The 16,590-nt window shown below is 43.9% G+C and overlaps 1 protein-coding gene across 4 annotated transcripts in view; it reads left to right on the forward strand.

The window, feature by feature from the left end:
* Positions 1 to 16,590, forward strand: part of SH3KBP1 (SH3-domain kinase binding protein 1) — a 311,350-nt gene that overhangs the window by 239,971 nt on the left and 54,789 nt on the right. For all 4 annotated transcript variants that reach the window (XM_011940194.1, XM_011940195.1, XM_011940197.1 and 1 more), the window contains 3 exons: positions 5,964 to 6,015; positions 8,794 to 8,874; positions 12,102 to 12,261. In XM_011940194.1, coding sequence (XP_011795584.1) covers positions 5,964 to 6,015; positions 8,794 to 8,874; positions 12,102 to 12,261 — 293 coding nt within the window. The remainder of the gene's footprint in view (positions 1 to 5,963; positions 6,016 to 8,793; positions 8,875 to 12,101; positions 12,262 to 16,590) is intronic.

The raw sequence follows: 16,590 nt of genomic DNA on the forward strand, positions 1-16,590 counted from the left end.
TCTGTGATCAGTGATCTTTGGCATTACTATTGTAATTGTTTTGAGGCACCATAAACTGTGCCCATATAAGACAGCAAACTTAATTGATCTATCTTGTGTGTGTTCTGACTACTCCATTGACCTACGATTCCCCATCTCTCTTCCTCTTCTTGGGCTTCACTATTTCCTGGGACACGGCAATGTTGAAATGAGGCAAACTAACAGCCCTATGATAGCCTCTAAGTGTTCAAGTGAAAGGAAAAGCCACACATCTCTCACTTTAAATCAAAAGCTAGAAATGATTGAGCTTAGTGAAGAAGTTATGTTGAAAGCTGAGACAGGCCAAAAGCTAGGCCTCTTGCACTAAACAGTTAGACAAGCTGTGAATGCAAAGGAAAAATTCGTGAAGGAAATTAAAAGTGCTACTCCAGTAAACACATGAATGATAAGAAAGTAAAACAACCTTATTGCCAGGCATGGTGGCTCACATCTGTAATCTCAGCACTTTGGGAGGCCAAGATGGGAGGATCACTTGAGCCCAGCAGTTCGAGACCAACCTGGGCAACATAGTGAGACTCCATCTCAATCAATCAATCAATCAGTGACAGCCTTACTGATTATATGGAGAACGTTTGAGTGGTCTGCATAGAATATCAAACCAGCCACAACACTTCCTTAAGCCAAGGTCTAATTCAGAGCAAGGCCCTAATTCTATTCAAGTCTGTGAAGGCTGAGAGAGGTGAGGGAGCTGCAGAAGAAAAGTGAGAAGCCAGCAGAGGTTCGTTATTGAAGTTTAAGGAAAGACACCATCTCTATAACATAAAAATACAAGGTGAAGCAGCAAGTGCTGATAGAGAAGCTGCAGCAAGTTATCCAGAAGATCTAGCTTTGATGAAGGTGGCCACACTAAACAGATTTTCAGTTGATGAAACAGCCTTCGATTGAAAGAAGATATCATCTAGGACTTTCATAGCTAGAGAAGTTGATATCTGGCCTCAAAGCTTCAAAGGGCAGGCTGACTCTCTTGGTAGGGGCTAATGCATCTGGTGACTTTAAGTTGAAACTGGTACTCATTTACCATTCTGAAAATCCTGGGGCACTTAAGAATTATGCTGCCAGACACAGCTGCTCACGCCTATAATCCCAGCACTTTGGGAGGCCAAGGCAGGAGGATCACTTGAGCCTAGGAGTTTGAGACCTGCCTGGGCAACACAGCAAGACTCCATCTCTGCAAATAATAAACAAAACTAGCCAGTTGTGGTGATGTAGCGGGAGAACCCGCTCCCGATGTTTAACGTGGGTTCTTTTCTATTTCCTAAGTGTCTCGGCTGGATTGAGAAATAAAGGGAAAGAGCACAAGAGAGAGAAATTTAAAGCTGGGTGTTGGGGGGAGACATCACATGTCGGCATGATCCGTGATGTTCCCTGAGCCGTAAAACCAGCAAGTTTTTATTAGCAATTTTCAAAAGGGGAGGGAGTGCACGAGTAGGGTGTGGGTCACAGAGATCGTATACTTCACAAGGTAATAGAATATCACAAAGCAAATGGAGGCAGGGTGAGATCACAGGACCACTGGATGAGGCGAAATTAAAATTGCTAATGAAGTTTCCAGCAGGCATTGTCGTTGATAACATCTTATCAGGAAACAGGGTTTGAGAGCAGATAACCTGTCTGACCAGAATTTATTAGGTGGGAATTTTCCTCCTCCTAATGAGCCTGGGGGCACTACAGGATACTGGGGCTTATTTCATCCCTTCGGCTTCGACCATAAAAGACGGGACACCTTAAAAGGGTCTTCAACCACAAAAGATGGGACACCTTAAAAGGGGCTGTCTATAAGCCTACCTTCAGGGTGCATTCTCTTTCTCAGGGATGTTCCTTGCAGAGAAAAAGAATTCAGCAATATTTCTCCTATTTGCTTATGAAAGAGGAGAAATATAGCTCTGTTCCGTCCGGCTCACTGGCGGCCAGTTCAAAGTTACCTCTCTTGTTCCCTGAACATCGCTGTTATCCTGTTCTTTTTTTTTTTTAAGATGCCCAGATTTCATATTGTTCAAACACACATGCTCTACAAACAATTTGTGCAGTTGGTACAATCACAGGGTCCTGAGGCGACATTCATCTTCCTCAGCTTACAAAGAAGATGACAGGATTAAGAGATTAAAGTAAAGACAGGCATAGGAAAACACAAGGGTATTGATTGGGGAAGTGATAAGTGTCCATGAAATCTTCACAATTTATGTTCAGAGATTACAGTAAAGGCAGGTGTAAAAAATTATAAAAGTCTTAATTTGGGGAACTAATACATGTCCATGAAATCTTCACAATTTATGTTCTTCTGCCACGGCTTCAGCCGGTCCCTCGGTTTGGGATCTCTGACAGTGATGTGCACCTGTGGCCTTAGCTACTTGGGAGGCTGAAGTGAGAGGATCTCTTGAGCCTGGGAGGTCAAGGCTGCAGTGAGCCGTGATCACGCCATTGCACTCCATCCTGGGTGACAGGGTGAGACCCTATCTCAAAAATAAAAACAACAAAAAAAGAATTATGCTAAATCTACTCTGCCTCTGTTCTATAGATGGAAAAACAAAGCCTAGATGATAGCACATCTGTTTACAGCATGGTTTACTAAATATTTTAAGCCCACTGTTGAGACCTACTGCTTAGAAAAAAAGATTCCTTTTAAAATATTACTGCTTATTGACAATTACTGCTTATTGACAATGCACCTTATTGAGTGACAATCTGGTCACTCAAGAGCTCGGATGGAGATGTATAAGAAGATGATTGCCGTTTTCATGCCTGCTACTACAACATCCATTCTGCAGCCCATGGATCAGAGTCGTTTCAACTTTCAAGTCTTGTTCTTTAAGAAATAAGGCTATAGCTGCCGTGGATAGTGATTCCTCTGATGGGTCTGGGGAAAGTCAATTGAAATAATTCTGGAAAGGGCTCACCATTCTAGATGCCAGTAAGAATATTTTTTATTCATGGGAGGAGGTCAAAATATCAACAGTAACAGGGGTTTGGAAGAAGTTGATTCCAACCCTCAGGGATGACTTTCAGGGGTTCAAGACTTCAGTGGATGAAATAACTGCAGATGTGGCAGAAATAGCAAGAGAACTAGAATTCGAAGTGGAGCCTAAAGATGTGACTGAATTGCTGCAATCTCATGATCAACCTTGAATAAATGAAGAGTTACTTCTTATGGATGAGCAAAGAAAGTGATTTCTTGAGATGGAATCTACTCCTGGTGAAGATGCTGTGAACATTGTTGAAATGACAACAAAGGATTTAGAATCTTACATATGCTTAGTTGATAAAGCAGTGACAGAATTTGAGAGGATTGACTCCAGTATTGAAAGATGTTCTACTCTGGGTAAAATGCTATCAAATAGCATTGCATGATATAGAAAAATTTTTCACGAAAGGAAGTCAATCGATACGGCAAACTTCGTTATTGTCTTATTTTAAGGAATTGCTACAGTCACCCCAACCTTCAACCACCACCACCCTGATCAGTCAGCTGCTGTCAACATTGAGGCAAGACTCTCCCCCAGCAAAAGTTGACAACTCGCTGAAGGCTCAGATGATTGTTAGTTTTTTCTAGCAGTGAAGTATTTTTAGATTAAGGTACGTACATTGCTTTTTTAGACATGTTATCACACACTGAATAAACTACAGTAAAGCATAAACATAACTTTTATATGCACCAGGAAACCAAAAAATTCTTGTGACTCGCTTTATTGCAGTGGTCTAAAATTGAGTTTGCAGTATCTCTGAGGTATGCCTGTACTCTGATTCTGAGGTAAAGGAAGGTTAACTGGCAGAACTTCACTGATACTTTTGTTAGGTAAACACACATCTGTCCCCGGTCTAATTAACACAGTGACAGAGAAGGAAGGAAGAAAAAGAGCGGAGAGCTAGAAGGGGCAGGCAAAAGGGGAAAGAATAATTTGAGACCATGAGGCAGAAACACATCCATCCCACAGAGCACCTGTGTGTAAGGGCAGGTGGCTCTTAGAGCAGCTTTCTTTATTTTAATAAAGTATATTTCTCTGCACTCGTAGAGACACTACAGAAAAACATTAAGAATGACACACACACACACACACACACACACACACACACATGCACACACATATGCACCCAGAATCAGAGATCACTGCTTTAAATTTCTTTCCTCTTTTTCTTTCTGTGTATGTTGCAGCCTAATTGAGCTCATACTATAGCTGCAATTTGATATCCTTTTTTTCAGCTTTAACACAATACAGTTCCCTGTGTTTTTATAAACTCCTTGTGTGTGGTTTCATGGCTGTGTGATGGTTTGTCTTGTGGAAATTTTCTGGCAGGATGGATCTCACGGTGGCCAACAGCACGCCTGTGGGTCAGACAGCCCTGGGCCTGATGCCTAGCCATGCCCCCAACCCCTTTTAGTAGCCTGGTTATCTCAAGAAATGACTTCATCTCTCGAAGCCTCAATTATTTCATCTGCAAAATGGGTATCATATCACTGTCACGCAGGTTAAACAAGTCAGTACTTACTTCTGCTTATGAATTTAACTTCTCCTAAGAGGGAGGTCATACTGTCACCATTTATAGATGAGAAGGTTCAGTTTGGTGAGGTCACTTGCCCCACGTCTGTGGGTAATAGTGGGAAGAGCCAGGATTTATGATGCCAGTAAAGTTCTGAACTCCCCCACCCCCAGCCTGCACCTAATGGAATAACTTGGCTTGAATCACCCAGCTGGTAAAAAACAAAGCTGATATGTTATTGAATCCAGAGCCTACATGCTGTGATGCCCCCTGAGAAAGTTCCCTGTGGGTGTAATATTCTCTGGGTTTTATTTAAAACCATTTCTTTCCATGTTGCAGTGCTGCATCAGGCACTGATGGGTCAGGGCTGGTGGTGGGTGGGTGCTTTGGCTGGTCCCCTTGGTAATGGTAATGTCACAGTAGTACATTTTCAGAGAGCAGAAGAGACTTCGTGGAGCTTTTTAAAAATCACAAGTATATGATGCCCAGAGAGGATGAGAAGTGTCAGCAGGGATGTGGATCTTCTGCTCAAACCCTCCCCCGTTCTCATCCTTCCTTCCTTCCTTAATGATTTTGATGTTGAGATAGTTCTCCCCTTGCCCTCGGTCCCTCTTCCCCCTAACACAGCTGTCTGAGAACAGTGCCGTGGCTGGATTCTTTGGCCATGGAATAATTTGCCAAGTCCAGTCTGATCATCTCTCTCCCACAGTCAGTCCTGGGTGGCAAGAAAATGCTGGCTACTCTGGAACCAGTTCAGGGATGAATGCCATTGATTGCACTGCTGCCTCCATCACTTACAGAGTGACAGCGTGTGAGAAAAACAAATCACGGCTGATATGCAAAAAACAAAAAAGAAAAACAAACAAACAAAAACAACAACAAAAAAATCCCTCTCTGTTCCAGTTTATCACGTGTACAATGAGTCTGTGGGATGTCTAACAAATGGCCCGCCAGCCTCAGCATACAAAGGGGCAAAAGGCTTGCAACCTGATGTGGCTGCAGTGGGCCCTCAGCCTGCATTTTGTTGAAAGTCCTACATCCAGAGCAGATTCAATTTTGAATCTTTACAGTGACTCTTTTTGAATTGCATGGTTATTCAGCAGATTAAATCTTAATTGCAAATGCAGCTTCAGCGTAGGAGTACCATTGTGCTTGCTGGTTTCGGGCCATTTTTGCTGAGCCGTGCTTTTCCAGAAGGCTGTTACAAATTTAGAAAGGGGGAAATGGCGTTTCATTTGTCGATTGGAGTTTTGTTTTGCCGACTGGATTTATTGTAGTGTTTATTTAGAGGTGCCAAAAACTGACGTCCCTAGAGAGAGAATTGCTCAATTTTTTTGGAGAGGTTCTCTGAATTGTCCAAACTGCACTTAGAAAACAATGTCTGTGGTCCTTCTGTGAGAGGACAGGCTTGCCAACAGTCTCATGTGGTATAATTTTTATTAATTTTTCAGAGACCCAAGAAGCCACCGCCTCCATCCGCTCCTGTCGTCAAACAAGGGGCAGGTAATGTACCTTTCGGTTCCATCAAATAAAATGTGCCTCTTTCTTTTTGCATATATTCAAATCATCCTCAGTGTAGAGTTCAGGATTCCTGGGTCAAGTGCCATAGATTGACAACTTGGGAAGTTACAATTTGATCTCAGCAGGCAGGTTTTAAAGATACTTCTGTTTTTCCTAAAAGATAAACATACCGTTAAAATGTGACCCTGATATAGTGTAAAAATCTAGGCTTCCGAAGAGAATGATCAGAAAGAATTTAAAGAAAAAACAAGTTTGGTTTTTTTAAGTAAACAGCTTTTGAGGAGAAAAGAACTTAATTGCCCTGTTTCACCTGTGCCCAGTTGAAGGTCAGCTTAGGGAAGATTGTTTCCCACGGGTCATAGCATTGTTGTGCATGTACAGTGTTGCTGAATTTTCGGTGTCTGTCCCATGCGGTTAACCAAAATCTGTACTGACTTCACTTACGCCTCAACAAAAAGATGTTTTTCTAGCAATACTTTTCCTCATGATTCTTTTTTAATTTTGAAGAGTCTGATTCACTTTTTTTTCTGTGTAGTTCAGATATTCAGGTTGAATAATATAGGAAGAATTGATGTTGAACATTTGGTAGCTCGTTTCACACCAGATTCTCATATATAAAAAGATGTTTCATATTTCCCAGTAGAACTCCTCTTTATAATAGTTAAAATTAATTATAGGGAAAAATTCCTCCATGAATAATTAGTTAAGTAGCATTTTAAAAAATTAACAACTAAAATAGAAGAGAAGGGGTATTTTTAGTTCCACACATTCACAATTATGATATTTCTATAACAGTTAAACTATGAATAAGTTTCCAGATTGGTTTATTTATAAACTTAGTAAGAAGTGATTTTTAAGTTCTTTTGGGCCACCAAGTTAGGAAGAAAAGCTTGACCCCAAATTCCTTTCCCATTCCCTTTGGCATAGTTGAGAATTATAGAGATTAAGCCCTGAAATTGGATGTTAATTACATCTTTTGCTCCGCCCCCATCCTTGTTTGCATTGAGCAGTTTCATTTTGCCACCTAGTGGTTCTGGCCATATATTTTATTGTGCTGAAATTGAAGCAAGCTATTTATTTGCTTTTCTCTGAAGACCCCTTTCCCTGTAGGCCTTGGTAATTGATCAGAGACCGTGGAGATTAGTTGAGGAGTCCAAGGCTCAGGCAGTCTAGAATGTAGCTAAGATTGGATTCTTCAGTATAGTAGGATTGTCAGTTCTTTCTGTGTCTCTAGGAATGATACTGACTTCATTATTGTTAGGTGAGTAGATTGTAGCATGGTAGGCAAATTCTTACTCTTTTAAAACAATTTTACCAAAGTTCATGATGGGTCTCTGTGGGGCAAAGCAAGATGGCATTTAATCTTCATAGATTACTGCTCATTTATCTTGCCTGAATGATCTTGGGAACTCCTTTGTAATGGGGAGATAGATATTCATATTTTCTCCATCATCAACTTTCCTCGTGTTTGATTATTTTACCAGAAAAAAATCAGATATGAAATTGACAGAAATGAGATGCAGTGATTAATTTGTAGTGAGTCATTAGAGGAATTAAGTAAAGGGTGTGTTTGGTGGATATTTTTTTTAACATCTTTTGTCCTCTGAGGTTGTGTAATTGAGATTTCTAGTACCAAGCACCCATCTTTGGAACTGGTCGTGTAAAGAGTTTGTTAAGAACTCAACCCAGTCCATACATAAGAGGAGTACTTTTGACTGGTTTGTGCTTTAGCTATTTCTCAAGTGCTCTTACATGCCTGAGGCCACTGGCACCAATGAGAAAACCCCAGGTAAGGGAGCAGCTGCAGTCCATGTGGGTAAAGACTAAATGCTAAGTGGTACATTTGAAAAAATGTAATACTTGAAGGACCCCAAATTTGGTGGCATAAAACAACAACCTTCTTATGTTCATGGATTCTGTGGGTCAAGAACAGGCCATGGCTGGGATGGCTTGTCTCTGCTCCACCATATCTGGGACCTCAGCTGGGAATACTGAACTAGCTGAAGCTGGAGGATCCACTTCGAGGATGAATGTTTCCCTCACATGTCTGGCTCCCCTTGGCAAGGGTGCCTGGAAGGCTGGGCTCAGCTGGGGCTATAGGCTAGAGCATCTATATGTGGCCTCTCCAGGGGAGTTGACTTCTTACATGGAGGTTCAGTATTCCAGCAAGTAAAGCATAAACTACAGGGACTTTTATGACTCAGCTTTGGAAGTTACGTGGTATCATTCCTGCCACTGATCGAAGCAGTCACAAGCCCACCCACATTCCTGGCAAGGGGCTGTAGACTTCACCTCTTACTGGGAGGAGTATCAGATAATTCCAGGCCCTATTTTAAAATGGCTACAAAATGGGATCCAGATTCCTATGAAACCCCCTTTTATTGGTAGAACACAACTTTCAGTGGCCCCTTATTTGTAAAGTTTGATAATTGACATTTATTTATACACATTCTCCACCCCCACCCAGTGATTTCCTGTGACTATATTGATGCCTAAGGAAATCAGGTTTAAATATCAGAAAATATTATTAGTGGTGTTCTTATAAATTAAGGATACATAGGCAGGTGAGCTTAATGACATAGGCCAGAAATGACTTCTGCTGTGTTTCTGAACAGTTCGTGTTTGCCAGGTAATGCTAACACTCAACTCAGGAAAAAAACGTACTGACTTTGCTCTACCTGATAAAGATTTAAATGCTGGTGTGTCTAATAATTGAATAGAGAAAACATTTTCTGATCACTATTACCCTTTCCCTCCTAGGCACCACTGAGAGAAAACATGAAATTAAAAAGATACCTCCTGAAAGGCCAGAAATGCTTCCAAACAGAACAGAAGAAAAAGGTATGAAACCAATTCTTCATTGGCACTTCTAGAACAGCAAGAGCTGAAGCTGTCTGTTACACAGCTAGTCCAGAATACCCACAGAATTTGCTTTTCCTTTGGAATATGATGATCATGGTTTTGTTTTGATTGCTTTTACAAATCCTATTGCTAAGGAAGTAGGAGAGGGTTATGTGGTACTTCGTGGGACCAGAATTTCTCATCATATGAAAAATTACCAGTCTAGTCAATTAACACATCGCTGCTGTTTCCTGATGTCTCTACCGCGGCCACCCTCTCCGCACCCTGAAGTCGGGTGTAAGTTCCTTTAGAGCCTGATATATATCTGTCAGTTTCCACTTAGCCTGTCCTTCATGCCTAGTGTCCCAAGGTGCTCATTCACTGTTGATGGATGGATTTGGCTTAGTGAAATTCACATCCAGAGAAATAAACAAATGAAAGCTCTTTTCTTTGGTCACTCATGGACCCTTGACTCTGGTTAACGTTATTACAGACAAATGTCCTTGGTCAAGGATACTGGAGGAGGGGAGGGTGGCATGGTAATACTGGGAAAAGCAGCTTGGTCCCCGGAGTCTCCTGAAGGTGGTCAGGAGTGTCACTGGCAGGGAAGTAGCTTAATGTGTGTCCTGCAGTCAGGTTTATGAACGTGTTTGACTCCTACCATTTTGAGAGTCTCTCCCAAAGAAATCTGCATACTGTAGAAGGACTCATTTTATTAGGTGTCTAGGATTGATTGATCACACATTTTTATGGGAAAAGTGCTAAGTTATTATGAACAGGAGGCTGAGCAAATTCCATTTTAAAAAGCAGTTATTTTTAAGTCACAAGAGAAATGCTGAATTAATGAATGTAATTATTTGGAGGTGCTCCTTGGTGGTCTCGTGAAATTTTATTGTGAAATTTAGTATTTCATATCAGCCTGCCAAAAATTGTACCAACATTGCAAGCTCTTAAGAAGCTATACCTCTTTCTTTCGCAGTGAGCGGTTAGAACTTGACTTGTGGAACCTCATTGTGAAGGCCAGGTCTGTGTCACAGATTGATGAAAAAAACAGGCATTGAATATATACCATATGAATAACTCTTTGTATAAAAGCGTTGGTATGGCCAGGCACAGTGGCTCACACCTGTAATCCCAGCACTTTGGGAGGCTGAGGCAGGAGGACTGCTTGAGCCCAGGAGTTCAAGACCAGCCAGGGCAACATAGCAAGACCCTGTCTCTACCAAAAAAAAAATTAGCCAGGCCTGGTGGCCTGTGTCCATAGTCCCAACTACTTTGGGAGGCTGAGGTGGAAGGATCGCTTGAGTCTGGAGATCAAGACTGCTGTGAGCTGTGATCATGCCACTGTACCCCAGCCTGAGCAACAGAGTGAGACCCTGTCTCAAAAAAAAAAAAAAAAGTATGTGTGGTGTGAATTAACCAGACACCACCCTCTGTCTTCATGGAGGATACATGGCTAGTTTCTGGGTAATAGCCAGTCTCCGTGATAGGGACACTTCCTGCACTAGCCCATGCTGACCTATGGACTAGGCTTACATGTGAACAACCACCCTAGTTGGCTGACCAAGCGGCCCCGCATTGCTGGTTCCTTCCCCTCCCGTGATCCCTTGTTCTATGCCACAGTGGGTCAGGGAGGCAGAATCCCTGGTCAGATGCAATAGGGAAGCCAGGGAATCAGCCCTACCCGGAGACTTGGTCTCCCTGTTGGGTCAGCACAAACTGCCTTTTCCATTCATCCTGCAGGCTGCTGGAGTTCCTGTCCTGCTGCAACAGGAGAAATGTCCCCTGCTTTGCATTTCAACAGAGCCCTTCCTCCTCTGGCCCCTGTGTGCCATAATATGAGTTCCCAGCATTCCTGATTGGAGCATATTTCCCCACATTGTGGGGATGAGCACAATAATACCTGATGGGTTTATTTTTATTTTATTTTTTTAGAGACAGGGTCTTGCTCTGTCACCCAGCCTGGAGTGCAGTGGTACGATTGTAGCTCACTGCAGCCTCGAACTTGTGGGCTCAGGCAATCCTCCTGCCTCAGCCTCCTGAGTAGCTGGGACTACAGGTGTGTGCCACCATGCCCGGCTAGTTTTTGTAGAGATGGTGTTTTACTGTTGCCCAGGCTGGTCTCGAACTCCTGGCCTCAAGTGATCCTTCTACCTTGCCCTCCCAAAGCTCTGGGATTATAGATATAAGCCACCGCACCCAGCCCTGATGGATTTTTTTAACCTTTTGCCAACCATCTGGGGACCCAAACAACATGAGTCTGTGTTTGCAAGTAAAAGTGGTCCTGAGTACCATCTTACAAGTAAGCATAGGGAACCTGCCTGTAGTCCAATGGCAACTCTCTAAAGTTCCATCTTTATCAAGAAGAATGTGGATGTATGCTTTTTATACCATGCACGGAGCAAGGCTAGTTGGGAACAGAAAATATGAGGTTGTCACTGAACACTGCCCCGTTCGACCAACAGATCTGGCTTCAACTTCATTCTAATAGCTCTGACTCCAAAAAGCCTTGGAAACCATATACCTGTGAAGTCCTAGTTTGCCTTCCAAGTTCAAACTGTGCGCAAGAAGAATCCAGAACTCACAGTTCCCTGAAATGCTCTCCCTTTTATTGAGTCATGGCCCTTTTCAGAGGCCACCCTGAGACATGTCAGGCCTCTTTCCTTGCCATAGCCAGCAGGTCCCGTGGGCCACTGACCAAACCCCTCAGCCCTCTGCTGAGCCCTGACTCCATACCAGCACCACATACGGCTCTGAGGAGTTGACCAGACCTAGGCCCTCCCCTCAGGGGCTGTCAGCCTACAGGCCGTGCCAAACATGCAAACACCCAGAAAGTGTCTGAGCGTGTTTGTAAAGTGCTGCCCTGTAATGCTCAGGTAAGGAAGGAAGGAAGTCTGCCTTTGAGCTGTTGGGAAGGGAACGTGACAGTGTCACGTTTCAGCCAGGCTTCGAAGGAAGAACTGGAGTATGCTGAAGGTGGGCAGTGGCCAGAAGGGCGCTTCAGGCAGAAGGACCAACATGAGTGAAGGTGTGCAAGGGAGGGAACAGTGAGCTCTGTAGGACTTCTTCTAACCTGACAAAGAATAAGTGGTGCTCTTGGCCTTCCACATTCACCTTCAGAAATAGCATCGGTGATTTTTTTTTTTTAAGCAGGAAATGAGTGATCTGCGTCTAAGTACTGTCACTTACACTAGATCTATCTGTTTTCTTTAAACAATGATTTAAAGAAAGACCAGAGAGAGAGCCAAAACTGGATTTACAGAAGCCCTCCGTTCCTGCCATACCACCAAAAAAGCCTCGGCCACCTAAGACCAATTCTCTCAGCAGACCTGGCGCACTGCCCCCGAGAAGGCCCGAGCGACCGGTGGGTCCACTGACACACACCAGGTACTCTTGCGCTTTCACCTCTGGGGTGGGTGTGGGGCGGCTCTGGAAGGAACACAGGAGGGGAACTGACTGCCACAGACCTTGGGAGGAAAGGAGAAGAGAAGCGGGGCTCATGCTTTCCTCTTACATACTCCAGCAAAATTATCTGAAGACACCCGCCACTTCTGTCCTTGCTGCTGCACTCGGACAGAAGTGAGTGTGAGGTTGAGGGGTGCAGTGTGGGTTTCAGGATTAGCAGATGAGAGCTGGGTACCCAGCATTTAGGCCCTACTGACACATAGGGGTTTTTCCTGGGCCTCATTAGAAGCAAGGCCAACTGCCCTTCAGCCTGGAAATGCAGGTGGCGTGTCCCTCTTTTTCCCCCTGGATGTTGTGCTGGCCTCAAGTATGTACATCTCATGTGTGGCTACGACCCCTGACCCTCACTGCTCTGCAGGGCTTCTTTCCATAGCCCAGGCTCCCTGTGCTCTTCACTGTACAGCCTATTGTGGAACCCAGATCCGGGAATGTCTCTAGCTCTAAGACCCTCAAAGGCTGGGGACATGCTTTATGCAGGCATGTGTTCCGAGATGTGCTTGACAGAATGAAAATTCATTCGCCAGCTGGTTGGATGCATGTGTTCTGTGAAATCAGAGTTGGACATTGTGTGTTCCAGACCTGAGATACCTACCACAGAGCAAGGAACTGTTGAATTCTCTCCATAAGTTCATTGCCAGAACTTTCTACCATAATATTAAAATATATGTGTATTATACGTGTTGGTGTAACACTCCAGGGCAGGCCAGTGACCCAGAGGTCTTTAGGTGTGCATGTCAACACACAGTCACTGAATTTTTGTTCTTATGAGCTAAGTTGGCATGGTGAAAGTTGCATGGGCTTCATAGTTCTTGCGTTGGAGTCAGACAGACCTCTGGGCTGGAATCTTAGCCCACCTCATTCATGGGAGGAGTAGGAGCTTGGCTATACTATCCTCTCACCTCACTTTTTTCATCTGTAAATAGAGGATGATAATGGAATGCACCTAAATAATTCCCAAGTATGGAAATCAACATTATTTTCATTGTTATTTTGATTATTGCCTATTGAATTAGGCACGCTGCAGTAAGACAAAAATAGCTCATTTACTTTTTTTAAAGACAAATTTTAATTAGTGGTAAAATACATGCAATGTAAAAATTACCATCCTAACCATTTTAAGTGCACTGTTCAGTGGCATTAAGTACGTTCACGTTGCTGTACAACCATTTCCAGAACTCTTTTCATCTTATAAATCTGAAATTCTGTACCCTTTAAACAGTGACTCCTCATTTACCCCCCCTCCCAGCCCCTGGCAGCCACCATTCTACTTTCTGTCTCTGTGGATTTGACTACTCCAGGTACCTCAGTAAGTGGAATCATACAGGATTCATCTTCTTTTTTTATTTTTTATTTTTTTTGAGGCAGAATTCCACTCTTGTTGCCCAGGCTGGAGTGCAATGGCGCGATCTCAGCTCACCGCAACCTCCGCCTCCCGGGTTCAAGGGATTCACCTGCCCCAGCCTCCCAAGTAGCTGGGACTACAGGCATACACCACCACGCCTGGCTAATTTTGTATTTTTAGTAGAGACCGGGTTTCTCCATGTTGGTCAGGCTGGTCTCAAACTCCCAACCTCAGGTGATTCGCCCGCCTTGGGCCTCCCAAAATACTGGGATTACAGGTATGAGCCACTGTGCCCGGCGGATTTATCCTTTTATGACTGGCTTATTTCTCTTAGCATGATGTCTTCAACATTCATCGGTATTGTAGTATGGCTCATTTGCTTTTCATAAAAATGACAACAACAAAAACACAACTCCCAGGCTCAAATATAGAGGCAGGTCACAATGTGGGTGTGTGGGAGGCTGGCTGCCCAGTCGATACAGAGCTGTGGTCATCTCAGGTGCGTGTGAGCCTATTTGAGTAGCAGCTGGTTCACCTGTGTCATTCTACAGGCATCTCCCAAGGTCCAGTCCAACAACTGCCTCCATGTGACACCCCCTGTTGAGTTGGTGAGGCCTCTCCATGCTCCACCCTCTCCTATGAACTGACAATAGAAGGTTCTTTGCACACGCGCATATTGGGGCCACTTGACAGTCTTGATGACCTTAGCAAGGACCATTTCAGTGGTGTGGTCAGCCCAGAAACTAGTATATCAGAAGAAAAAGCTTATGTAAACCAAAGTGCTTCCAAAAAGAATATGAGCTATACCAGTGGAGCAGCAAAGGTTGCACATCGCAAAGGAGAGCCTGAAGCCATGCCCTGGCAAATCCTATTAGTCTCCCAGGGGCTACAAACATTTCTGTTAGCTCAATAACAATTTCCAAAATATTCCTGCTGCTCTTTCTAACAATCTGATTGAAGAGAAGTGGAATTCCAACTGCTGCTTTGCCTTCTAGAGCTTCTTGCAACTCTCTGGTTATAGAATAGGTACAGGCTTTGCAAGCCTGGGGGGAAACGTGTCATCACCACCAAACTTCTGGGCTCACAGAGGTCCCATTTGCCTCCTTCCTCTGCTTATCTCTTTTCTGCCTCTGGGTCTCCCAGTATCCAGTGGTTAGTTAGAAGTCCAGGACATGAAGGGAGATGCATGAGAGAGATTTGTGAAGCCAGTGGAAGATGTAATTGTTCTTAACAGTGCGTACCATCTGAGCAGCCTGGGAGAGGGTGGTCAGCCCCCAGCCCTCCATATACCCTATGACTGCCTAGCTCCTTAGACACTGATTTGCAGGAGGGTGTAGGGGAGGAAAGCCCTGAGATTCCTGCTTAGCCAGTTTAAGGGAGAGCAGTGCCTGCTCTTACTCAGTGGTTCTCAAACTCAAGCGTGCCTCTGAATCACCTAGAGAACTTGTTCAAAACAGATCACTGGGTGCTATTCCCACAGTTGCTGACTTAGTAGGTCTCGGGTGGGTCTGAGAATTTACATTTTTAAAAGCTGCTGGTGGTGGTGGTAGTGGTAGTGGTGATGGAATCCACACCGTGACAGCCATTGCTCTAGATTCTTCCCAGTTGTTGATGTTGCTCGCCCCTCCTTGCCTGGCTGCCTCTCAAGCGCCTGCTCATGCTTCAGATTTGAGAGCCCCTGTTAGCATGCCCTCCTCTGGAAGCCTTCCCTTAGATCTCATGATTGCTCTCTCCTCCAAATGCCTGCCACCCGTGTTTAGCCTAGTGCTGGGCCCCATGCTGTGCTACTTGGGATGCAAACACCCCCGGACTTCTTCACCAGATTTAAAGCAGATCAAGAGCGTGTTTTGTCATCTCCACATGCCTTACGGTGTCGAGCATATGGTAGTGGCTCATTTAACAAACACTTGTTGAATGCCATGGTTCCTTAAAAGAGGGGGAGGTGCCAGTGCTTATATTTTGTTCAATTTTGCCTCTCCTGTCGTCCTTCCCAGCCTCTGTACAAGCTCTTTAGTATGCGTGTCTTACATTCTAAGTAACCTATTATGCCGTGGATTGCCACACAAAAATACTTTTAAAAATCAGAGAAAGGCTTGTTGTTCCTTGGTACTTAATGCACTTTATATTTTTTTGCTAAGCAATTACATTGAACAACCAACCTGTATATTGGTTTATGAACTTGTTTTGTTCTGCCAAATTAGTGGAGGTATGAATGTTAATTCAAATAGTTTTGTGTCAATGGTCCTCTGGAGAAAGGGTATTGTGTTCTGTGTGAACCCAGATCTTCGCCAACATTTACCTGACCAGGTGAATGGATGGATAGATGGACGATTGAATGCATGGACGTGTAGTCACTGTAAGCAGCACTCGTTGGGAGCTAGGCATTGCCACTCCAGCTGCAGCGTCCGGGCTCACACTGCTTCTAACCAGCCAGAAATCTTGCTGCCAAGTGCGGCTTTCAGAGGAGAGTAATTTCTTTCTCTTTAAACAGGAGCTAGCATCTTTCAGAAAAAAGGAATACTGTACATAAGTTTAGGAAAAGCATCATCACTTTTAGATATATTCACTTAACAAAAAATGTATTACAGGGCCGGGCGCAATGGCTCCTGTCTGTAATCCCAGCACTTTAGAAGACCAAGGTGGAAGGATGACTTGAGGCCAGGAGCTCGAGACCAACCTGGGCAGTATAATAAGACCACATCTCTACAAAAAAATTTTTTAAAATTATGCAGGCACGGTGGTACACATCTATAGTCCCAGCTACTAAGGATGCTAAAGTGGGAGGATTGCTTGAACCCAGGAGGTTGAGTCTACAGTGAGCTGTGATGGTGCCACTGCACTCCAGCCTGGGCAACAGAGTGAGACCTTTCCTCCATAAATATATATATATGTGTGTATTTATATTTATA

This window comes from Colobus angolensis, unplaced genomic scaffold (genome assembly GCF_000951035.1).
Source record: "Colobus angolensis palliatus isolate OR3802 unplaced genomic scaffold, Cang.pa_1.0 Scaffold188, whole genome shotgun sequence".
Taxonomy (NCBI): Eukaryota; Metazoa; Chordata; class Mammalia; order Primates; family Cercopithecidae; genus Colobus; species Colobus angolensis.